This window comes from Gouania willdenowi, chromosome 15 (genome assembly GCF_900634775.1).
Source record: "Gouania willdenowi chromosome 15, fGouWil2.1, whole genome shotgun sequence".
Classification (NCBI taxonomy): Eukaryota; Metazoa; Chordata; class Actinopteri; order Blenniiformes; family Gobiesocidae; genus Gouania; species Gouania willdenowi.
In genome coordinates, this window is record NC_041058.1 from 2,270,435 (window position 1) to 2,286,265 (window position 15,831).

The 15,831-nt window shown below is 35.3% G+C and overlaps 1 protein-coding gene across 8 annotated transcripts in view; it reads right to left on the reverse strand.

The window, feature by feature from the left end:
* Nucleotides 1-4,850: 4,850 nt before the first annotated feature.
* nckap1 (NCK-associated protein 1) overlaps nucleotides 4,851-15,831 on the reverse strand; it is a 33,731-nt gene continuing 22,750 nt past the window's right edge. For 5 of the 8 annotated variants that reach the window (XM_028467950.1, XM_028467949.1, XM_028467948.1 and 2 more), the window contains 14 exons: nucleotides 14,930-15,073; nucleotides 14,727-14,866; nucleotides 13,816-13,947; nucleotides 12,692-12,910; nucleotides 12,496-12,626; nucleotides 12,206-12,303; nucleotides 9,613-9,706; nucleotides 9,339-9,421; nucleotides 8,758-8,838; nucleotides 8,585-8,678; nucleotides 8,377-8,493; nucleotides 7,262-7,371; nucleotides 5,939-6,028; nucleotides 4,851-5,856 (listed from right to left, as the gene is read on the reverse strand). In XM_028467950.1, the coding sequence (XP_028323751.1) occupies nucleotides 5,740-5,856; nucleotides 5,939-6,028; nucleotides 7,262-7,371; nucleotides 8,377-8,493; nucleotides 8,585-8,678; nucleotides 8,758-8,838; nucleotides 9,339-9,421; nucleotides 9,613-9,706; nucleotides 12,206-12,303; nucleotides 12,496-12,626; nucleotides 12,692-12,910; nucleotides 13,816-13,947; nucleotides 14,727-14,866; nucleotides 14,930-15,073 (1,650 nt within the window). In that variant the 3' untranslated portion in view covers nucleotides 4,851-5,739. The remainder of the gene's footprint in view (nucleotides 5,857-5,938; nucleotides 6,029-7,261; nucleotides 7,372-8,376; nucleotides 8,494-8,584; nucleotides 8,679-8,757; nucleotides 8,839-9,338; nucleotides 9,422-9,612; nucleotides 9,707-12,205; nucleotides 12,304-12,495; nucleotides 12,627-12,691; nucleotides 12,911-13,815; nucleotides 13,948-14,726; nucleotides 14,867-14,929; nucleotides 15,074-15,831) is intronic. The other 3 variants (XM_028467951.1, XM_028467953.1, XM_028467952.1) reach the window with 1 other exon arrangement.

The window sequence follows — 15,831 nt, forward strand, 5'->3', positions numbered from 1 at the left end:
GGTTAATGCTAATGCTAGCAAATGCTAATGCTAATATTACTGCTAGGTTAATGCTAATGTAAATGCTTGGCTAATGCTATTGTTAATCAATGCCAGCTGATGCTAACGGTAATACTAGGCTAATGTTAATGCTAGCAAATAATAACGTTATCGCTAGGCTAATGCTAACGTTAATGTTAGGCTAATGATAATGTTAATTAATGCTAGCAAATGTTAACGGTAACGCTAGACTAATGCTATCAAAAGTTAATGTTATTGCTAGGCTAATGTATTGTTAATGTTAGGTTAATGCTATTGTTAATTAATGCTGGCTAATGCTAACAGCAAGGCTAGGCTAATGCTAGCAAATGCTAACGTTATCGCTAGGCTAATGCTAATGCAGTGTTCAATGATGCGAACTAGCACCTGCATCCTCACTCAATGCTAATATTCTAGTTTTATATGATTCCTCAACAAGATGGAGAAAATTATAAGAAATTTCACTGCAGGGTTACATTATATTTGACATGACATTATTATGTTTATTAAGTTTATTACGTGTGCAGGAGTAGGGGGTACAGTACATGGCTTCAGGTTCAGTGTGTGAAGGGGTCCAGGACTGTGAAAAGAACCATTGTTTTAGGGCAAAATCACACATTTAAACTGTATAATGTCTAGGGAAACAGACGTAAATGTCAAATCTCTCACAGAAACTCTTTAAAACATCGTAATCTGTCAGACGTCATCTCTGTACGACACAGAGTAAACACATGTTTTGAGACAATATCACTCATTTCTGCAATATTTGTCATTGTCTGATGAACATGAGTCTGGATTTTAATAAGCTAGTGAAATGGAACATGGGAATGACTAAGAAACAGGATTAAGGAAATGAAGCTTTGTGCATGTTGGTAAAGTTGTGTGGATCAGTAAATCCTGATTTATCTCCGTTAGCTTCACATAACCAAACATTCTCTGTCACAGAGCAGCTGTACTATGAAGCAGGATATAAACACGTTCACTTAACACAGGTGATTTCAGCCTGGCTACGTGTACGCTGCTGTGGCAGGAGATTACAGCCTCTAATCACAATCACAGTGTTCAGCCTCAGTTACTATGGTGATTTAGCCCGGTAAGGTGTTAGCCAGCGTCATAGTACACGCCCCTAATGATTATCCTTCAACAACGACCCAGCGCTCGCACAAGGTAAAGAATAATACAAGAACGATGCTAATCCACTTCTCAAAAACCAAATATGAAACTAATAGAGAACGGAATCACATTTTCCTCAACGTTTGGAATCAGAATTCTAATTAAATCATATGTTATTATTTAGATTTTCTATCTATTTTGAGGTTTAATGTATTCAAATGACTTTAACTTATGGAAACTGGTTTGTTTTACTGTTAAGGTTCGTAATATTGAATGTTTAGACTATTTACGGTTTGAAAAATGTGGTTTTTTTTTATTTAATTTGGTTATTTATTGATTTATTTTGTAGGTAAACTTGAAAGCTCCGTACCTGAGGAAGAGGAGGAGGATTCCACCAACCCGTCAGACGATTGACAGACGCAGCGTTCACAGTTTATTCTGTCTACGTACGTCAACGCACCATCTATCATAGAGTTTATCCAGAGCACCTGCAGTAAATGAGGACAACAATCAGAGGAAATATTCAACATGTAAAAAAAACAGAATCTTGTCGTTTACACGTTTTTTTTTGTTTTTTTTTTTGCATCTGCACAAAAATCCCAAACCTGGATCTTTAGTAAAACTTTCATATTTTTATAAACAAAGGAAGAATTAAAATGACATTTATTGTAGTTGAGCTAAATAGCGTAGCTTGAACAACAGTAGTTAGCATAGCAAATTATAGCCATGCTAACCTTGATAGCGGTTTAGACTGTTTTTTTTGGGGCGGGAAACTTGTATTTTGTAGTTTTCTGTCTTTAAATAAATAAGGTTTCTAAAACATTCTTTTTTTTGTTGTATTTTTTTATTTAATTTTGTAACAAATAATAAAAATAACAACACAACTATTAGCCGTTCCTGCTAGCTTGTAGCTAACATCCAATCAAGGTCGGTAGCTAATAAATGGTTAAAAAGTTAAATAAAGCTGGATTGTACAAAATAAAAGGTCAGAAATTAGAAAAACAAACTTTAATGGAATCATAAACCATATATTATATTAATTTAGGACTGTATATGTTACTGTAGAGTATGTTTGTGTTTCTAAATGGCGCCCCCTAGTGAACAAACACTGCAGTTACTGATAAACAGGTTTTAATCTCATGTTTGTGGTTAATCTTTATAAAGTTTAACTCTACAAATATTAACAAGCTGACTCAGATATTAAGTATTAATGAATAAGATATGATTTATTAGTTATTTTTCTACATACTAACTATTATTATATATCAATAATATGATCATCTGCTAAACACTCCATGTTCATTTATTTAGTTTTTAGTTTGAATGATCAGGGTTGTGAGATCGATTCCTGATCAAAGTTTATTTTATTTTATTTTTTGGTCGTCTTTCAGTAACTTAAACTTTAATTAGTAATTCAATAATATACATTGTTAAGTAAATATGGATGCACAACATTGGTAAGTTGCTATACAAGTTGTTATATATATATATATATCTGTCTATGATCATATTTGCACTCGTATTTAGGGTTTTATTTTCATCTTATAGAATATTATTTTATTTTTGCAGTATACTGTAGTAAGGTATTATTTATAGAGATCTGTCAGTCTCAGCCCTGGTTTAAGTGTGAATACGTTTTTAAGGTCTTACTTTACACTTAACTAATAAAAATGTTACGTCTAACTGCAGCCTCACTACCAGTTTTTAGGAATTACTTTAAAGTCTTATCTTAAAACACATTAAATACATAAATTAAAACAAATGACCATTTCACAGCTTTACCTCTGATGTTGGTGTTTGTCCTTCTCACCTTAAACACCTGATTCAGATCAGTAATCAGGTGAAGAAGAAGAAGAATGAGCCCATTTTTCTGTCACGACACCAAACTCACCATATTTTAATCTATTCTCATCACTTTTTCTTCCCATATTTTTGCTCCTATTAATGTATTTTTGCTACATTATTCCCATTTCTGACACTTCTACATCACATTTTTTCCACTTTCCAGACATTTATAAACCCTTTCACCACTTTTCCACCTAATATCACATATGCTGACCCACTATTGTCACTTTTCACCATATTTCATGCTTATTTTTTTTTTTTGCTAATTTAACCACATTGCCCATTATTTGCAAGTTTAAAATAATTTCCCTGCATTTCTAAATGCCATTATCCACAATTTGTAACTTTTAGCCAATTCCTGTGGTTCATAAAATCCCATTTCACCATCTTTTCCACCATTTTTGGTGACTTTTAACGAATTTTATTTCCGATTAAAACCAGGATTTCCATCTTTAAGATAACCATAATAATAATAAAAGTTCCTGGATAACAGTGAATAAGATGAATAAATAATTATTCCCTCTTATAGATGGACCTGTCTCCACATGACTGTTCTTCAATCTTCATGTCTAAAAGTTTTTCTTTAACATTTTTTATGACAAAACTCAGATTTCAGGTATTTTATTTGCATATTGCCGTCTTTTGTCCATATTTAGGGTGTTTACTCATCCTTTGTTTGCATGTGATGACTTTGTAAATAAATCAATTCTATTTTAAATGTTGGGTTCAGATGAGCAGAAAGCAGCACAAACAGCCCAGATGTGACACAACCCTTAAATTTACTTTATTCATGTTGTTTAAGTTACACAATGGAGTGAGAAAAACGTTAAAAAATCAAGAAAAAAACATCATCCACACCACATCGATGTGTCCTTTACAGATGTGTTAGCCCCGCCCACTATGTAATGTGTGATTCCACCATGCAGGATCAGTATTAGTTCCACTCTGAGAAAAAACTCCAATCAATCTTTATAAAAACTGCACTTACTGACTAAAATGATTGATTATTCAGTAAAAACGTCAGATTCTTCACTAGTTTGGACACAACGATGGATTTAGTTTTATTGCAAAAGCAACTTTGCTCCAAAATTTAAACTGTTTAGATTAACTTTGAACTAAAACATGTTAATGTAAACTTTAAAACAATGCGTCACAACGAGGAGGAATAATCAAAGAACTGACCAACAGCCAATCAACAGCTTCGCTTTAATATAATAAAAATCAAGGAATAGAGAGAAATTTTAGAAATAAAATTATAATTTTACTGGTAATGAAGGAAAATACACCTCAGAATAAATATTGAAGTTATTTTATAGAACAGAAAGAAAAAAATAAAGAACTGTAAATATGAAAAATGTTAGAAATACGGTAATAGGATTTTTACTTTGATATCCGAAAAAAGTTTTTCGTGAATTGAGATTAAAAAAAAATAATAAAAAAATTCTATACAATTAAAATAAAAATTTTAAAGAAAATGACTGACATTTCCAGACTGAAGGTTCATTAATTTTTTACTTAAAAAATAAAAAATAAAATAAAAAAAAATATTAATTCAAAGTATGGAGTAATTTTTTTATTTTTAGAAACAGAAATCTAATCAATAAGAGAAAAAATGGACCTCAGAATATACTATATTTTATAGAAAAGAAGGAAAAAGTAAAGAAATGTAAATATGAAAAAAAAAAAAAAAAAAAATCAAGGCATGGAGTGAAATGTGTATTAATTTTTTTTGAAAACAAAAATTTAATTACCTGTAAAAAAATACATGGACCTCAGAATATATTATATATTCTGAGGTCCATATTTCTTTATATAATAAAGAGGTAAAAAGTAAAGAAAAAAAATATGAAAACTGAAAAAAAAAAAAAAAAGGGTCCCAGAAGGTCTTTTATTTTGAAAGAAAAAAAAACGCTTCAATTTTTTTTGTGTAAAATGAGATTAAAAATCTAAATTATTCATAAAATATAAATAAAAAAAAATCCTGACATTTTCTCATACAAGGATTTAATTATTTTGACTTGGAAATGTTTGAATTACAGATATAGAAACAAAACATTTATTTCCCTCCTGGTAATAAATGTTTTCTTCACACTGTGAGTTTCTTTCTTTGTTCCCATCTGTCTCCACACATTTGGCAACTACTGTTATATATATTTTTTTATCATCATAAAAGTAACAAAACGAACATTAAAACAGACAAAGTTTCAGTTTCACATCAAAGTCAGATACAGGTATCATAGCTCCACCCACAGGAAGTTTGTGTTACGCCTATCTAAGAAAATAAAAGAAAAACACCACCATGTTGTACGAGCACGTGTCCGCTCAGTGAAATGTTGTGTAGCTTTTTCAATCTGCTCGGTCAATACCAATTAACCCCCCCTCCCTCCCCCCATAGAAAACAAAGGAACAACATCAAAGGCGACGTCGTCACATCAGCGTTCCCATAGCAACCGTCCCCACACAGCAGTTCATCCACCCAACACCTCATTTATATATATTCTTTATATTTATACTTTTTGTTCTTTTATAACCAACCGCACGCTTTGATCATTAAAGTGTTGCCATGGTGATGGTCCCGCACGTCGTCGTCATGGGAACTGATTCGGATAAAGTCACTTTGTCCAGTGTGTGTGTGTGTGTGTGTGTTTTAGATTCTAACGTCTTTTATTAGTGTTGTTTGGTTTAGTTTTTAGATTATTGTGTAGTCTGGTAGTGTGTGTCTACTGTGTGTGTGTGTGTAGTGTGTGTGTAGTGTGTGTGTGTCTACGCGTTGGCGCTGATGCTCTGTTTGTAGACGGCGTGGTAGGCGTTTCTCAGCAGGACGTAGGGGAAGCAGGACTCCAGCAGGTCCATGGTGAGGAACGGAGACTCCTGCACAATCTGAACGACAACACAATAACACACAGTTACACACACACGTAATAAAAGGTGTGTGTTTGTGTGTGTGTGTGTGTTCAGTCACCATGTCCAGCAGCAGATAGACAGACTCTCTGTTGCGTGTGGTCATCTTGTCCGTCTCCTGGCCGATCTTCAGCAGACTGGAGGAGGCCAGCTACACACAACACACACACACACACACAGTTATTTAGTAACACGACCTTCACCAGAGGTGTGACGACTGAGAGCCAATTATAATCTCTTTTTGAAAGGTGTCAGATTACACACTGAGTACACTGTCTCATATGACAGTGGTTCTCAACCTTGGGGTCAGGAGACACTGGGAGGGGGTCGTCAGATGCCTTCAATAAACTAAGAGTGTTTTTTTTTTAACAATTTAAACCCGTTTTTGTTTATTTTTACCTTTTTCTGCAACTTACACCAAACTTTCTATCTTTTAACTTATTTTCATCACTTTTTCTTGCCATTTTTTTCCTCCTTTTAATGTATTTTTGCTACATTATCACATTTCTGACACTTCTACATCACATTTCGATGCCTTTTCTGTCACATTTTTAGACACGTTATTGTCACTTAAACACTTTTCACCATATTTCATGTTTTTTTTTGTTGCCAATTTAACCACATTCACCATTTATCATGGCCATCATTTGCCAGTTTAAACTAATTATTCCAATACTGACAAAGTCAGTAAAATGATGGTCCATTGTTCTATGAATCTGTGATAACCACATTTATTTATTCATCTGAATAATATCCACTGTTATCAGGAATGTTTATTATTATTTACACTCTGGTATATACAGTAGTCATCTTAAAGATGTAAATCCTTGTTTTAAACAGAAATAAAATGGGTTAAAAGTGACCAAATATGGTGAAATGGGATTTTAAAAACCAACAATGCAAATTAAAGTGGCCAAAAAAAGCATGAAAAAAATGGAGAGAAAGGGTTCAAAGTGTCAATATTGGAACAATTAGTTTAAACTGGTAAATAATGAATGTGGTTAAATTGGCAAAAACAAGCATGAAAAGAGGTTAAAAGTCACAATAATGGGTCAACGTTTGACAATAGGTGGAAAAGGTTTATAAGTGCTGAAAATGTCAAGAAAATTGAAAAAAATGTGCAGAAAAGACATTTAATGAATAAGTAGCAGAAATGGGAATAATGTAGCAAAAATACATTAAAAGGAGCAAAAATACGGCAAGAAAAAGTTAAAATATGGTGAGTTTGGTGTAGTTGTAAAAAAAAAAAAAAAAAGGGTAAAAATAAGCAAAAATGGGCTCAAATTGATTCTTGAAATCATCTGGCGACGCCCTCCCAGTGTCTTGTGACCCTTAAACAGGGTCTTGATTGTGTTTCCTATAAAGTGTGGAGGCGTGGTCTTACAGCTAAGAACTCCTTGAGTCGATCCTCGATGCTTCCTTTGTGGATGGTGAAGAGAGCAGCAGCAATCTGGTTGATGGCTTTGGCCAAGCAGTGGATGTTGTTACAGTGACCTGTAGGGGGCAGCACACACACACTTATTAGCTCACACACATACACACACTGTGTATCACAGGGGTCCCCAATCCTGGTCCTCAAGGGTCCCTATCCAGCATGTTTTAGATGTTTGGCTCCTGACTGAAATGACCAGGATCGTTATCAGGATTCTGCAGAGCTTGATGATGAGTTCATCATTTGAATCAGGTGTGTTGGAAGAGGGAAACATCTAAAACATGCTGGATAGTGGCCCTTGAGGACTAGGATTGGGGACCCCTGATGTATCACATCTGAAAATCTCCTCAGCTATGGTTTCATGTCTAAATGTGACCGTCACAGCTGAAGAAGAGCTGAAAACACCCTCTGATTTAACACAGATCACAACCCAACGGGACGTTTCTAACACGCCGTCCACGCGTCTGCAGTGGAGCCTAAACATTACCAGTGCCTGTGTGTGTGTGTGTGTGAATACTAACAGAGAGGAGCACATTATCATTTTAAACGTCTCATTTCAAGGATGTTAAGGGGAGACGTCCTGATAATTCACCGATAAATGACTCGTCTATTCAACTTCTCTATATTTTCTCCTGCTTTATTCAACTCTAAACTCACCTGTCTGAGTGAGTATTTAGATCCTAACACTCACGTTAACTCAATGTTTCTCAAAACTTTTTGAGTTATTATTATTATTATTTATGAAATTAACTTCACAGTAAACACAATTGGGGAAAAAATGCCAGATCAATTACACAGTAGGGTCTTTTTTTTTTTTTTTTTTTTTTTTACAGAAATACACAAAACGAGAGTAAAATACACAAAAAAAACAGACTAAAATAATCAAAATCACTCTAAAAAACACAAAATTACTACAAAAATAGCCAGAAATCTATAAAACAGCAAAAAAACCAAATAAAATACAGGCATTTTTTGTTAAATTAAAAAAATCTAAATTAAATTATAATCAGTAAATAACTAAGAATTATTATTTTTTAAATAATACATGCTGTAATGTGTGTGTGTACCTTCTATGGCGGGGCTGTACTGTGACATCACGTTGCTGGCCAGCGTTGGCAGAGAAACGGCCACAAACACCATCAACAGACACGCGATCTTATATTCCTCCTCTGGACTGATGTTCTCTGCACACACACACACACAGAGGGAGGATCTAGTAAACACACACACACACACACACACACACACAGCTGTCAGCATCTGTCTGATGCTCACCACTCTTCTGGGAGGACAAAGCCACCACCAGCGCCGGGTCGATCTCACAGGGTAAACCAGCAGCTGATGAAAGCTCGTACACGTTCATGGCCACCTGAGAATCACAGGAAACACTCATTACATTAAAGAGGAAAAGGTTTAAATAACGTGATAATAACATGACAGTATTTCACCTTCATGTCGGTCTCTCTAGGAATGTGGTCCTTAAAATCCTCCACAGAACTCACCAGGAACGGAATGTGGCAGGACAACACCTGCACAGCAGAGAGAGGGAGGGGGAGTTTTTAATATTGTCTTTTTTTTGCTCTTCTTGTGTGTTTGTTTTGTGTATTTTTCTTGTTTTGTGTGCGATTTTGTATTAGTTTTTGTCTGTTTTTTTATCGTAAGTGTTTTTGGAGTAAATTATTTTTTTCTTTTGTGTGTTTTTGTTGTTTTGTGCATTTTTGTTGTTTTGTGCATTTTTGTTGTTTTGTGTATTTTTGTTGTTCTTTTGTGTATTTTTGTTGTTCTTTTGTGTATTTTTGTTGTTTTATGTATTTTGTTGTTTTATGTATTTTGTTGTTTTATGTATTTTGTTGTTGTTTTGTATGTTTTTGTTGTCTTTTGATATCTGAAATGGGGAAAATACATAGTTTTTTAACACGTGGAAGTTAAATTGTAGATTGTTATTCTTATATATGATAAAGTAATTACTGATACGTGTAATTAAATTAAATGTTGAAATGTAAAAACGTCTCGCTACAGTATATCTTACGTCTCTGAGAGCCTCCTGAGCCAGAGAGCGGAAGGACAAAATGACTCCGATGATGGTCATCCTCTTCAGAACGCTGTCCACGGCTGTAAACACACAACACTCACAATCAGTACACACACACACACACACACACACACACACACTGACCAGATCTGTGTATCACTTAGTATGCATACTATCTGATACACAGACATAGGAAGACAATTTGTTACAATCTGTATTGCAGTGAGTCAGGTTAGCGCGTGTGTGTGTGTGTGCGCGCGCGTGCTCTTACAGGTGAGTTTCTTGAAGAGAGCAGCCATATGTTCTGGTTTGTCAAAGCTTGTTCTCATCTGGGTCAAAACCTCCATGTTTTCCACCACAAGTTTCTGCACAAAGAAGAAAAACCACAACGTCAATTAATGTAAACATTCAAACGTCCACACCTCTGAAAGATACAGCACGTCCTAAAAGCACTTTTTTCTGCTGAATCCATGTATGATAAGGTATGATGTCATTTCGTTTATTCATCCTAGTCCCACTCTTCATATACTCACCATATTTAAATGTATTGTTTTTAGTTGTAAAATGTCAAAGACTGCCCTCTAGGGGTTGAACGCCTGCTATTGCAGTTTAATTTTGCTATTGACTGAGATTAGATCTGTGACGTCACTAACTCTTACTATTGGCCCCGCCCCCTCCTATAAAAGATGGAGGAGGGACTGGTTTACTCCATGTGGAACTGTGCAGCGCTGTGAAGGCGGGGCTGCTGCGACTGGGCGTGTCTTAATTACTCTAAAAGTCATGCCCATAATCAAGGCTTTTTTTAAATTTCCCCCTAGCGGTCTAGTGGTTAATAAGCAAGGGTTGCTGGTTCAAATCTCATCTGGGCCACCACTGTGGAACGTTGAGAAAGTCCTTTAACCCTAACTGCTTCATGGGCACTACACTGTAGTCCTCAGTGATGGGTTAAATGCAGAGAACAAATTTTGTGTATGTAACTCTACATAAATTCTTTATTTTCTATTCTAGGGTAACAAAGGTCACTGTACAAGCAAAATTAAAACAAGAAAAAACAACTTTAATCATGCATGTTTGGAGGTTTTTTTCTGTCTTTCCAGTCGGGTTGAAATGATTCCTCGAATAACTCGAATTATTCAAAAATTAATCGAAGCAAAATCTCTGCCTCGAAGCTTCATTTAATTCACGTGACGTCACCAAAGTCTGTATCACGGCCGCTTTGTACGCATTCTCTGGTTTCACCCAGACTGAATTATGGTTAGGGACACACACAAACACACATGTCAAAACATGTCCTCACCACACATAAGGTATCTATAATAAAAAATATATCATAAGTTAAAAAAAAACAATATTTATACAAAAAAACACAACAAAAATACACTAAAATTGAGATTACAGCTGAAAAGGTCTGATTCTTATTTATAATGTTTTATTTACATTTATTTTTTATAAATTATATGCATTGTGTACCTGTTTGGCTTGATATTTTATTTTAAATTCATTCTTTGGGGAGTGGTGGCCTAGTGGTTAAGGACGCTGGGCTTGTAATCGGAGGGTTGCTGGTTCAAGCCTCACTGTGGGATGTTGAGCAAGTCCCTTAACCCCGAACTGCTCCCCAGGCGCCGCAAAATGGCTGCCCACTGCTCCTCAGGGATGGGTTAAATGCAGAGGACAAATTCCAATAATGTACGAACATTACATGGCCAATTAAAGGCGAAAGCCCCGATTTAATCTTTAATCTTAATCTTAATTCTTTGTTCTCAGGTGGGTGATTTGCAGAAGGTGTAATCCTTTTTTTTGTAATGTTGTATTGTATTAAGACAAAACTAAAGCCAAATGGATTTTACTAATTAAGTTTGTTTGTATTCATAGTTTCACATGTTTTACAGTAAGTTGACTTAACTGTATTGTTATTTAATTGTTGTCACTGGCACTTATAAACACTACGAAAAAATTATAATCGATTAATCGATTCCAAAAAGAATCGATAGCTGCAGCCCCACTTTCCAGTGTGATATATTGTGTGTAGGGATGTAATGATTAATTGTAAGGCAGTTAAAAATCGATTCATAGGTATCACGGTTCATATCGATACTCTGCTGTTTGAAAAAAGTACTGTGATTCAATTTTCAGAGGGTGCTATATATTTATCCTTCTCTTGTCCAGAAGCGTAGGCGGCAGGCGGAATCTGCTACTACTTTCTTTCTGGCCGCCTACTACTCTTAAACATGTTCATAAATGATTTCTTACCCCTTTACCACCGAAAGAATATCTGTAATATTGTGTGAATATCTATAAAAGTCATGTTTTTCTATTAGCTCAGTCTGCTAGCGCATAGCATCTCTTCTCCACTGCTAGAATATCTGCATGCCAACCGACCACTGGGTAATCAGCGCCCTCTGCTGGTCCAAACAAATATCTGACCTAAATACAGTGAAATTACTGTTTTTTTTCCCCAATTGTTAAGGCACAAAATACATTTTAAGTTGCACTTTTAAAAAGAAAAAGAACTACTTTGCAGTTTTGCATTGTTTACTATAGAACCAGAATTTAAATTAATAGGCTTCTTCTTCCTTTGTATTATTCCTTTATTTATTTCATTCAAGATTTATTTTTAGTTAAATTGCATTGTTTTGAATAGTTTATCATGGGATTCTTTTGACAATGAAAAATAAAAGGAAATAGTACAGTATTTTCTATTTTCCCCCCAAAAAATAAAGGAATATGTTTCGAATCATCATTTGTCTACAGTCCCATTTTGTGAAATAAATTGTGAGAGAATCGTATCGTGAACCCAGTATTGTGAATCGAATCGTATCGGGAGTTCAGTGAATCGTTACATCCCTAAATGTGTGTGTGTTTACCTTTAACTCAGCCACCTGTGATGAGATGTGCCACATCAGACTCTCACTGAGGAACTTCATCCCGTACGGACCCAACAGCTCAGACAGTGAACGCATCTCTGTGGAAACACCATATATATATATATATATATACTATATAAAAAACACTACATTAAATAAAGATTGTTTACTACTAGTGTAATTTTAACTTTTATTAATAGACTTTTTTTTTCTTTCTAAACCAGCCTTAAACTCTTCTTGCAGTGTTGTATAAATGTTGCATTGTCATGTTCTGCTGTGTGTGTTTGTACCAGAGATGTCTGAGTATTCCTCAGCGTTGAACGTCAACTCGTTCTCCGTGGGAAGGTTGACGAATGCCTTCATGGCGGGAAAGTAGGCGATGTGTCCGTTACTGACCTGACGCAGCAACGTCTCCAAGTACCTAAACGTGGACACACATCGTAAGAACAACGTCTACTGATGATACTGGTGTTTGGTGAAACTGACCAGTTGGTGTACAGGCTGGTGATGGTGGGCTCTCCGTGGCTGTCCAGGTGCTGCGTCTGCTGCAGCAGGACGTTGTTGAAGACGCGGGTGATGTCGATGGTGACGTAGTTCTCTATGGACTGCAGCACCGTCATGTAGGCGCGCACGCTGGTCAGCAGCTCGCTGGGCTTGGCTATTTCCTGGGTGGCCTGGTTGTACATGGTCATCCCCACGATGGACCTGTGGATAAAACGGACACCAGCAACACTCTGAGATCAGGCTAAAAAACACAGACGCTCACAAAACTGCATTTTAAGAGTTAAAAAATGCAATAAAAATGTCTTAAAAATGAATAAACACAATTTTAATAATTCTATTTTACCTATTTATTATGAATTGCAATCATCAAAAAAAGCACACCTTATTTTGTCTGATTTTTAAAAACCCATTTTATTATTTATTATAACACATTGATATAGGAGCAAGGCTCAGAAAACAACATTTAAGAGTTAAAAAAAATATAAAAACAAATAAAATAAATAAGTATAAAAATATAAATAAAAAGAAATAAGTTCTTTTTATTTTCCTTGATTTCCTATGAATTGTAATTATCAAAAAAGCAAATCATCATCCATATGATTTTTAAAAATACATATTTATTTTACCAATATTTTATTATAACACACTAATATTGAAGGAAAACAACATTTAAGAATTTCAAAAAATGCAATAATTAAATTAAAAAAAAGAATTATTAATATTAAATTCCTTCTGTTTATTATGAATTGTAATCATCTAAAAAGTGCACCTTATTTAGTCTGATTTAAAAAAATATGTTTTACTATTTATTATAACAACACACCAACATTAGAGGAAAGCTCAGTAAAATAAAAAGATAAAAAGAATTTGAAAAAAAAAAAGTTTAAAAAAATTATTAAATTTTCACTTTTTTAATATCAATTGTAATCATCCAAGAATGCACACCTGAATTGTTCTGCAAATCTTTGTCCTTGTGAGTAATTACATTTTTACATTTCTTTTCTGATTAGCACTATTAAAAAAAAAAAAAAAAAAAAAAAAAACTATTCATCTTCATTTTCTAAGCCATAGTTCCATAAAAATGTGCAGTGATTGTGTTTGTTTACTTGGTGAATCGTATCTCTAGGTGTGAGGTCAGGTATTCTCTGGGTGTGAACGTGTGTTCCCAAACCGCCAGGTTAGGGACGTAGTTGATGGAGAAGCAGAGCTCGGACAGAGCCGTGTGCAGTTTGTCCAGACTGAAACACACACACACACACACACACACACACACAGTATATTACAGTTACTATTATAGTTAAACATAGAGAGAGAAAGTGCATTACAGTCAGTATTTATAGCACAGCTGTCAAACTTATTTTAGTTCTCAAGTAGGCCACAGATTTAATGCAAGAAAATGAGTAATTTCTACATTATTGTGCCATAGTTTACACCTCTAAGTATAGATAAAATACAAAATATGTAAGAAACCAAGAATATCCAAGCAATAAGTGACAGATATCAGTCCCAACAGGATATTTACTTGAAATTTCCTAGATTCTGTGACCAATTTCTATTTAACTAAGGGAAATATGTCATAATTAGAGGAAAATTGAAGGATTTTCTCAGAATTTTGAGGGTTTTTTTTAACAGTTTAACATTAAAAATGACTGATATAAACACTGGGAAAACTGTGAGCACCTACAAATATTTGAGCTTCATTGCACACAACAGTTCATGTTTTCTCTGTCATTTTTACTTTCTCCTGTGGGCCAAATTAGATGCTTTAAAGGGAGAGATTTGGCCCACGGGCCATGAGTTTGACACGTGATTCATTAACTATTTATAGTTAACAGACTGAAACACACACACAGAGAAAGTAGAACAGTAAGTATTTATATCTATTTATAGTAACAAACAGGATTATTTAAACTACAGACAACAAGGCTGTTAATTCATTATGAATGAAAGTGGTTCTATTAATAAGAACTGGATATTAATGGAGGGATTAAAGAACATGGGATGTTCTGGTACTGACTTGGTGACCAACAGTCGGTTCTTCCTCATGCTCTCCACCCCTGGTTTCTCTCTCTCTGGTTCGCCCTTTTTCCCCGTCGCCTTCTTGCTCTTCTTGTTGACGGCCTGGCTGATGGTTTTGGCGCAGTGTTTAGGAAGCAGCTGCACACAGGAGGGTGGAGTTAGAGAAGGGATCAGTGTGTGCGTGTGTGTGTGTGTTCCCACCTGGTCGCTCAGCGTGCACTGCTCGGTGCAGATGTCAGTGATGAGGTTCCTGGCCTGCTTGGCCATCTCATCCAGGAACATGTTGCACAGCGACAGGCTGCGGTCACCGATGTGGTGACGCTGTTGGGACACGCCACACGTGAGCTGCTATCAGTCAACAGGTTGTTCTTTCAAAATAAAACTCAAACAGAAAAATGGCTGCTGGAGAGTCAAAAACTAGTCCCACATTCCTGTATAAGCTGTTCTTGGTTATATTTTATGGCAGGGTTCTCGCCAGTGATGTAGGGGAGCCCTACGGAGTGATTTTGACCACCTACGGAGTGATTTTGACCACCTACGGAGTGATTTTGACCATCTACGGAGTGATTTTGATCCTTTTTTAATCAGTACCGTCGTAATAATTGTTGCACACTTTGACATAAAGAGAGAGATAAAGAAAGAGAGATAGAGAAACACATACATCAGCCGCACCGTCTATTTAATACCGCCGATTTGCTCGAACACTCCCGCCATCACTTGAGGACCCCTGCACTTAGCTGCCCAGATGTTGCCTGTGTGCATCCTCCGCTTTGTAACCCATAATCACCATCCAATAAAAACAATGTGCTTAATAATCTAAACAAAAACAATTAACAAAATAAAACAATAGAAAAATATTAAATTAATGAGTTCTGGTGATCAGAACAGTCCAAATATTACTGCGTCCCACATAACACCTCATTTAAATTTGAAAAATATATATGTTCTTTGCTCTTGGAGCAAGGAACACCTCAGAGAATAAAGAATAATGTAATTAACACTTGTTTGTGCGTCTCTGTTTATACCAAGATGCTCGCCCGGGCAATGTGTCAAGAGGATGTAATAAACACCCGTGTGTACGTGACTCGAATACCTGATTATTT